The 9,114-nt window shown below is 56.0% G+C and overlaps 1 protein-coding gene across 1 annotated transcript; it reads left to right on the forward strand.

The window, feature by feature from the left end:
- The first annotated feature begins 451 nt into the window (after positions 1–451).
- Jph4 (junctophilin 4) lies at positions 452–7,377 on the forward strand. Its single transcript, XM_052191454.1, has 5 exons — positions 452–830; positions 1,526–2,297; positions 5,376–5,494; positions 5,777–6,309; positions 7,199–7,377. The coding sequence occupies exons 1-5, from the start codon at positions 452–454 to the stop codon at positions 7,280–7,282; spliced, it is 1,887 nt and encodes a 628-aa protein (XP_052047414.1). The 3' UTR covers positions 7,283–7,377.
- The last annotated feature ends 1,737 nt before the right edge of the window (positions 7,378–9,114 follow it).

The following is a 9,114-nucleotide window of genomic DNA, read 5'->3' on the forward strand; positions in this document are numbered from 1 at the left end:
CTCCACACTCTGGGGTTCTAGGTTGGAGAAATAGGACTCGGGATCGGGTCTGGGACCCCAAGTCCCGGGAGACGCCCTCTACAAGTTGGGAGGGATGGGAAAGCCCCCTTGCCCTCACCGCTTGGGAGCTGCTCAAAGATGCTGCCTGGGGGGGGATGGGAGGAGGGCTGGAGGGCGGTGCTGATGCCCTAAAGCTACCGGCAGGGGAGCGGCTGGCAAAGAAGGGGACCTCGCTTTCCACTTGCCTCGCTCTCCACCTGCAACCCCTCTTTCTCCGCAGCCACTCAGGATGAGGGTCCGGCCCTGCCTGCCCGCGCTGGGGCCCCTCCGCCCAGCCCCGGTCTAACTGCCCCCGCCCCCAGGCCTCGCCCGGCCCCCAGGCCCCCAGGCGGCTCTCCAGCCCCAGGATGCGCTGAGCTGCCGGGGGGCTGAGGCCGCGCCAACTACATGCATGTCCCCCGGGGGCAAGTTCGACTTTGACGACGGGGGCTGCTACGTGGGGGGCTGGGAGGCGGGGCGGGCACATGGCTACGGCGTGTGCACCGGGCCCGGCGCCCAGGGAGAGTACAGCGGCTGCTGGGCTCACGGCTTCGAGTCGCTGGGTGTCTTCACGGGGCCCGGCGGACACAGTTACCAGGGCCACTGGCAGCAGGGCAAGCGTGAAGGGCTGGGCGTGGAGCGCAAGAGCCGCTGGACCTACCGCGGCGAGTGGCTGGGCGGGCTGAAGGGGCGCAGCGGCGTGTGGGAGAGCGTGTCCGGCCTGCGCTACGCCGGGCTCTGGAAGGACGGCTTCCAGGACGGCTACGGCACCGAGACCTACTCCGATGGAGGTGCGGGGCCCGGCCCACTACTGTCTGCCCGTCCGCGTGCGCCTCCCGCCGGCCCGGGGCGCGTGTGCTTCCCCAGCCTTCCACACCCTGCTATTCCCATCCTCCATCCTCCATCCCCAGCCATATGCGTGCGGTGCGCCAGCCTTCTGTTTCCAGTCTTCCCGTCCGTCCCTCACACCATCCCCCAGCTCAGGACCCCCAGCCTCCGTCTTCCTGCCTCTCCCACCATCCACCAGACTCATAACAAACTCATTTGACAGTTTTTCTACCTGCTTCTCCCTCATTGCAACCTGCCTGCCCCTCCCACCTGCCCTTTCCACCTGCCTGACCCCTCTCCGCTTAACCTATAATCTTCGAGTCAGCTTGTAGCCTGCAGTCCTGTTTGCCTGTCACGTGCCTTTTTTACACACTGCCACCTGTCAGCTTGCGCATCCCAGCATCTGAGCCACCTGTCCTTCATCTCCTCCAGCCTGCCCGTTTCTCTGCCTTTCCCCAGTCCACCGACATTGCCAAAAACCCACCTGCTTCATCTGCTCTTCCCCACTTTCCAACGAAGCCTGGCCTGTTCCTTCCCAGACCTCCACACTCACTGCTTCCACCTGTCACTTGAGCTCCCAAGGACTCTGGGGCTACGATTTAGTGGGTTTGGGAGCCCACTGAAATGTCCTGACTCTTTCACTCCTATACACCCACAGGCACTTACCAAGGCCAGTGGCAAGCCGGAAAACGCCACGGCTACGGGGTGCGCCAGAGTGTGCCCTACCACCAGGCGGCGCTTCTGCGCTCACCCCGCCGCACCTCCCTGGACTCCGGCCACAGCGACCCCCCGACGCCGCCTCCACCCCTACCCCTACCGGGAGATGAAGGAGGCAGCCCGGCCTCCGGCTCCCGAGGTGGCTTCGTGCTGGCGGGGCCAGGGGACGCCGACGGGGCGTCTTCCCGTAAGCGCACCCCAGCAGCAGGTGGATTCTTCCGCCGTTCACTGCTGCTCAGTGGGCTCCGGGCTGGTGGGCGCCGCAGCTCCCTGGGCAGCAAGAGGGGATCTCTACGCAGCGAGGTGAGCAGCGAAGTGGGCAGTACAGGACCCCCGGGCTCCGAGGCCAGCGGGCCCCCTATCCCAGCGCCACCTGCCCTCATCGAGGGCTCGGCCACTGAGGTGTACGCTGGTGAGTGGCGTGCGGACCGGCGCAGTGGCTTCGGAGTGAGCCAGAGATCCAACGGGCTGCGCTACGAAGGCGAGTGGCTGGGCAACCGACGACACGGATACGGGCGCACCACCCGGCCCGATGGCTCCCGTGAGGAGGGCAAGTACAAGCGCAACCGGCTGGTACACGGAGGACGTGTCCGCAGCCTCCTGCCTCTGGCCCTTAGACGGGGCAAAGTCAAGGAGAAAGTGGACAGGGCTGTCGAAGGTGCCCGTCGAGCTGTGAGTGCTGCCCGCCAGCGCCAGGAAATTGCTGCTGCCAGGTGGGCATCTGGTGCACAGATCCAACTTGGGTTGAAAGGAGAGGTTCCTCTGGGTACTACACTTAAGAGAGAACCAGGACCCAAGCTCTTCAGCCTGTTGGGGAAACATGAGCAGGTCTATGTCCAGGCATTTGTAGCCCTAGGATTTGGGGTATTTAGAACTGAGGCTATAGGTGGATGTGGGTGGCTGAGTGTTGGGGGGGGGGGGCAGGGAGTAGTAAGACTATGCCGCAGTCTATTGTGTGGATATGCACATCTACAGAATTCATGGTGTGTGGCTGGTAACAGTGAATGCTGCTTTGTACAGGCCCAGAAACCTCCTGGTTTCCCTGGTCTTCTCGCTCAGCCTTTAGGCCTCAGGCTGGGAGCATCCGCCCGGGACAAACACTACAGACCTTTCCTCACTAGTTTCCGGCTTGACTTTATTTCAGCCCTGGCTGAAATCTATTTCTAGTTTAGTGTTTACAGCTGAAATCTGTTCTCTCCCCACTTTGCCTGCTCTGGCTTCTCGTTCTCAGATCTGAAGGGAGGAGTCTTGCCTCTAAAGAAGATTTGTCTTTCAGTAAATAAGATTACATCTCCATGCATCAGAATCTTGTTAGTTAAAGCAGTAAAGTCGAGAAAGAATATAACATAAGCCAGATGTGGTGGCCTATGCCTTTAATCCCAGCATTCTGGAGGCAAACAGATCTCTTGAGTTCAAGGCCAACCTGGCCTTCAGGGCTAGTTTCAGTATAGCAAGGGCTACACAGAGAAACCCCGTATCAGAAAAAAAAAAATTAAACAAGTAACATGAATTTTAATATTTTTATTTAAGTCATATTTCCAAAATTTTATCCTTTCAACCAAGCAATGTAATTTACATTCCTTCTGGATTCTTAAAAACGTTGCGTGTAGTTTTTTCACTTACAGTATATCATTTCTGGTTGAGAGCAGCCACATTTTAAGTGCTTAATAGTTCTGTGAATGAGGTAGCACAGATCTAAAAATAACCAAAATTCATTTGGAAGGAGAGTCAAAGACCCTTGCTTTATAGAGTTCACACGTTTGAATTTTTATGTATTGTGTTCTTTAATGAGGTAATGAGGATTGAGGGTACTAAAGAAGGCATCGATCAGGATAGACCTAGATATGAATCAAAGAACTTGCATAATGGGCAAGTTGTTGTATACGTGCACACGTATGAATGTGGTTAAATATGACCATGTCGAATCCTGAGTGGATGACTGAGCCAGCGAATATGCGTCTGCAGTTGTGTCTGGCTGTATGGATCCTGGAATCTAGGCCTTAAGCCAGGGCAGAGGGAGGTCAGAGCATCATGGAACATTTTGGGCTAGATAGGGTGGAGACATGTGCAGGAAAAAACTGATCTCACTGACTAGAAGATCAGGCAGTGGGAAGAGGAGGTTGGCTGGTCTCCCCAGCAACAGGCCTGGCAACCCTGATTGGCTGCTGGCTGCCATGGAAACAGCAGAGGCTCAGTGGCAGGTACATCCACCAGGTAGCTTGAGTCCAGCCTGATGCCTGAGCACAGACCAAATCTACTGCTTAGGCTTAATAATCCATGCCTTCCGTGCCTAAAGCCACAGGGTTTTGTGGCCATTAGCAGAACTCAGTGCAACCCACGAGTGAAGCTCAGATCTGTTCAGAACTCAGCTCAGTTCCAGGTCAGGGTTAGTCATGACTGTTATAAAAACCCTAAGTACGACAGGGTTATCTGATGTCCCTCCAAGTAAGCTCTAAAGCACTTAACGCACCAGCTATGAAGGAAGGAGGCTGACCATGTGCCCAAGGTACACAATAGGAAGTTCATCAAAAATTATAGTGATCTCACCAACCACCAGATACAAACTGCCTTCCTTAAATGGATTTAAAAAAAAAAAAAAAAGCCCATGACCAAAAAGAGTCATGAGTCTTAATCCAGTCAGACCAGAGCAAATGCATCTGATCCTTTCTGCTCCTTTGTGCCTGACTTCAGTCTGGATTATAAAAGCGATTGGATGATTCTAAACCACCTAAGAGCAGAGGGTGAAATGGGAGGGCGGATGGAGGAAGCATCTGAAAAGGAGACCGGAGAACCGGCAATGGAGCGTCCTTTAAAGTGAGCTGAGCATGAGAAACAGGCTAAGAAAACAAGCGGGTGCAGAAGGCAGGCTGCGGCGCTACACAGGTGTAGCATGAGACGTTACATGAACACTGGCTGTCAGGGCGTACACTGGAAGGGACTCATATGGAGAGAGGGGAGAGGGAGAGCCCCTCTTATTCCAGCTCTAAGCTGGACATGGGCTCGTGCCTTCAGTCCCAACGCTTGGGAAATCGAGGCAAAAAAGGAGTCTTGGCTACATTGTGAGTGTGAGGCCAATCTGGTCTACGTGAGTTTGAGAAGGAAGGGCTTATAGCTCTCAGAGATGTGTTGGAGTTGGGGGAGGCAGTGACGAACAGAGAAGACTGTGATAACAGAAGAAGCCAAACCACAGCAAGATGAAAACTTTTCATGCCAGGAAATCTAGACTGGTCTAAGTGGGATGAAATAAAGAGGGCTTGCAGTGGAGAGTGGATGACACAGAGGAAGGGGTGGCTGAGGAAGATGGGGGTGGTGCTGTTAGCATAGGATAAGGTACTGAACAGTGCCTTACATCCCGAGAAAGGCGTTTGACCCCAGTGGGCAGGAAGGGTTGGTAGGAATCAGAGGCGCTAAGACTGTAACAGAGCTGCCAGGGAGTTGCCACAGAAGCAACAGCTCAGTAAGCAGACGCAGGGCAGCAATGGAACACAGGGTTGGGAGGGGAGCTGGCCCTGCCTGCCAGCCAGAAGAAGTGTTACTACAGGACATAAGGGTGGAGTAGTGTGAGAGCAAAGGGGGGGTGTGGTGACAGTATACAGCCCTGGACTACGTGAAGAACCCAGCCCCGAAGGATGACAGCAGCTGGCTTTGTGCAGAGGGATGAGGACTCCAGAGGTAGCTGGAATCCGTCAGATGTGATGTAGTGGGGACAGGATAAGGGGCTAGCACATCAGAACGTGAATAAAATGATGTGGGGGAAGGTCAGCCAAGTCCCTGTTCCTGGGACCCAACAGGGCAGCAGACGCCCTCCTAAAAGCAGTGGCAGCCAGCAGCGTCGCAGAGAAGGCTGTGGAGGCGGCGCGGATGGCCAAGCTGATAGCCCAGGACCTACAACCCATGTTAGAGGCCCCAGGTGAGATGTGGGCACCCTGTGGAAGGGGAGAGTTCCCTGGGAATCTGGGGAGGCTCATGGGGTAGGGGTGGGGCATGGAGATCTGGAGGGTAGAAAAGAAAAAGGAGGAGTGGAGGATGGAGGTGGAACCAAGGCTGTGCAAGGTAAGGAAAATGGAAGGTTTGAGGCCTGGTGTTGACAAGGTATGAGCCTGGAGGTAACCCGAAGCCTGGGGAGTGTCAATCATAGAGCTGTACCCTCTCTGGCTCCTCCCCCCACTGATGCCTGGCTATTCCTGCCCAGGCCGCAGACCCAGACAGGATTCAGGAGGTTCTGACACAGAACCTTTGGATGAGGACAGCCCTGGGGTATACGAGAATGGACTGACCCCCTCAGAGGGCTCTCCGGAACTGCCCAGCAGCCCCGCCTCCTCCCACCAACCTTGGCGAGCCCCTGCCTGCCGGAGCCCACTGCCTCCTGGAGGGAACTGGGGCCCCTTCTCCAGCCCTAAAGCTTGGCCCGAGGAGTGGGGGGGTCCCGGTGAGCAGGCAGAGGAACTAGCTGGCTATGAGGCTGAGGACGAGGCTGGGATGCAGGGTCCAGGACCAAGAGATGGTTCCCCACTTCTCGGAGGCTGCAGTGACAGTTCAGGAAGTCTTCGAGAGGAGGAAGGGGAAGATGAAGAGTCCTTGCCCCAGCTGAGGGCCCCAGGAGGCTCAGAGTTGGAGCCTGTCACCACACCAGTCTTGAGGGGCCTGTCTTCAAGGGGTCCTGATGCTGGGTGCCTGACAGAAGAGTTTGAGGAGCCTGCTGCCACCGAGAGGCCTGCCCAGCCGGTGAGCTGCCCGTCCTCTTTGTGCCCTCTCCTTTTCAAAGCCCTGACTCCCATCCCTCCAGACTTCAGTCTAATCCCCTGAGGGGCTTCAATTTCCACCCAGCTTCCTCTCTGCCTGGCCAGTCTTGGACCATATCCCACTTTATAAAAAAGATAACTTTCCAGCTCAAATGAACCTTGGAGTCCAGCCCTCCCAGAGGACAGCTAGGAAACAGACCTCGAGCACTTAAGTAACCTGGCCCTAGTTACAAACTAATAATTAATGGTAGAATCAGAGCACTTTTTCCTGTTCTCCTTCCATATCATTTCCAGTCCCAGTTTCCTGCTCCACCCCCACCCCCCACCTCCATACTTTCTCTCTTTGGTGCCCAGAAATAGGAAAAAATTGTTCCTCCCAACCCTCGCTCCCCCTCCCTCTCCTGGGAAGGGGGGTGGTGGTGCAGACAGAAAATCGAGAGAGGTGGAGAGTTTCTCCAGAACCCTCTGCTCTGATTGGATTCCTGGCCTTCTCCCATCTCCTAGCAACCACATCCTCCCTCACCCCTTCCTCCCTCTGCCTTACTGCAGTACTGGCTGCTGCTGCCAATGTCTGCTGCGAAGGCCAGGCACCTTCTGCCTTGCCCACATGATATGCTGAGGGGCGGGAGCGCGGCGGCGGTGGCGGTGGTGGTGGGTGGGTGAAGGCACTGCCTGCTATCTTCAGCATTCGCGGGCAGGGCCCTGCATAGAAGCGAGGTCCTTCACAGCCTGAAATGCAGGAGTGCTCCTCTTCTCTCACCTGTGTGGGGAGGTGTCTGGGACCCCTCTGCTTTGCCAATAAGGCCAGAGCGGGGGGGGGGGGGCTGTGCTCGCCCCCCAGGACTGAGTCCGCTTTACCTGTGTCTCTATAGGGAGCTGCCAACCCCCTGGTGGTGGGAGCCGTGGCCTTGCTGGACCTCAGCCTGGCGTTCCTGTTCTCCCAGCTCCTCACCTGAGGCAACACCCTGGCTTCCGCCAGTCTCACCAGTCTCGGGTTGCCTGCCTCTGCACCCACTCTGACCTTTGACCTGCCTTCTCTTCTCTCCTCCTCCACCCCCTTGTGTTTTCCCCTCTCTCCTTTCTCCCCGGGGCCCCTTTCTTTTCGTCTCTTGCTTCTCCCTTCCCTCTATTCTTTGAGATGGTCTCATTTATTCTGGACCTGTCTCTGGTCTTCCTGGTTTTCTTTCCCATCCCAACCCCTTCTCTCTCTAGATTGTTTACATATGAAGGGCTGTTCTCTCTCAGAGTTGCTTTCTCCTCTGAGATACACAAATCTAAGTCAGACCATTGTCCCCCACCCCCACCCCCCATTTCCTCCCCAACCTTTTCTTTGAATCAAAACTTCACCAAGGGTCGGGGTTTGGTGTCCTGAGGAATCTCCTGGAATCTGAGTTGGAGGGGAGAAAGAAAATGTATAAGGAGTAACTGACTGGCCAGACAAGGCCCTGGCGGGGCCACGTGGGGCCCACTGGCCCCAGTGGAAAGCTGCAGGAAGAGGGCCCTCCACTCTTACCTCCCAGAACCTACCTAAGTTCTTGCCTAAGTTGATCCTTCCCTGAGGGAGAAGAGGGGAGCCAACAACAGGAAACTCCCCGTGCTCCCTCTCCTGTCCTCCTCAACCAGTCCCTCTCCCAACCCCTAAGGATGGCACGCCAAGCCAAGAGCACCGTGAAAAGCAGCGAAAACCATCTGGTGCCCCAAGCCTGCCCCTCTCCGACTCTGCCACTGACCTCTCTACCCTTCTCCGCCCCCTGAAAATTTATTTGGTTGGTCTGGACTCACTGTGGCCTTTGATTAAATTCCTACGGGGCCTGAAGAAGACATTTCTGCAGAGGGCTAGAGGCACTGCAGCAAGCAAGGACGCCCCACACCTCAGCTCTGGCAGGGGTGGGGGTGGGGCGCACGTAAGGAAGAGCGGCAGATGCCGCCACGAGGCTAGTTTCTAACCTCACACCTCACGTAGAATCCTGTGAGATGGAAAACTAAAGGGACTCGGAGGAAGCTGCTGTCCCGCACGCTGTCCCACACGTCCAGGCAGGGCAGAGATGGGTGTCGACCCCAGATGAGAGGTGGGTCAAGAGCCTGTCTGAGATTATGGCCGATCCCTGTTACTAGCTTTTCCTCTGGGGACAGAAAGCTCACACGAGGGAACTGTAGAGCCCCGGAGGGAACTTTCCTTCCCTGCATGAGGCGGAGGCAAGCGTCCTGCCAACCCCCTTCCTCAAGGAATGGCCTTGCCCAGGAATGCCCACCACACACTCTTCTTATTTTTCTAGTCAACCTCTGTTTACTCCCTGGCCTGCCTTCCTCCTCCCTCCTTCCTTCCCTCCTACCTTCCTTCCTTCTCAATCTTTACTTCTGATTTCTATTTCATGGAATTTGGGATTGAAGTTACACAACAGTGCCGCCAACATCAAGTCTTGCAGGAAAAAAAAATACAAAGAAATTTAACAAAAAAAGTATATTAATAAAAAAGTTCCAAAAAGGGGGGGACTGTCATCTCCTTTGGGGTATGATGGCTTCTGACTCTCCAAGTGTCACCTGGTGGGGTGGATGAAAAGTGAGGCCCCAACAATCCTGTAACAAGTCTAGACTCCTTTGCCAAAGGCGGGCCGGAGGTCAGAAGTCTCAAGGAGGCTCAGTAGGGAGGCACCAGAGGGGCGGGGTCCTGTGGTAGAGGCGGGGCCCGAACCGAGCACCAACCCCTGCTCTGTCCCATACCAGGAAGTGCTGGGTGGGGGGTAGAGGAGCAAAGTTGACACCGAAGCCAGGTGAGCTCGGGACTGGG

This window comes from Apodemus sylvaticus, chromosome 8, assembly GCF_947179515.1.
Source record: "Apodemus sylvaticus chromosome 8, mApoSyl1.1, whole genome shotgun sequence".
Taxonomy (NCBI): Eukaryota; Metazoa; Chordata; class Mammalia; order Rodentia; family Muridae; genus Apodemus; species Apodemus sylvaticus.

Coding starts and splice junctions, on each gene's coding strand:
- Jph4 (XM_052191454.1), top strand. CDS start 452: ATGTCCCCCGGGGGCAAGTTCGACTTTGACGACGGGGGCTGCTACGTG. Junction 831..1,525: donor CGAGACCTACTCCGATGGAG/GTGCGGGGCCCG, acceptor ATACACCCACAG/GCACTTACCAAGGCCAGTGG. Junction 5,495..5,776: donor ACCCATGTTAGAGGCCCCAG/GTGAGATGTGGG, acceptor ATTCCTGCCCAG/GCCGCAGACCCAGACAGGAT.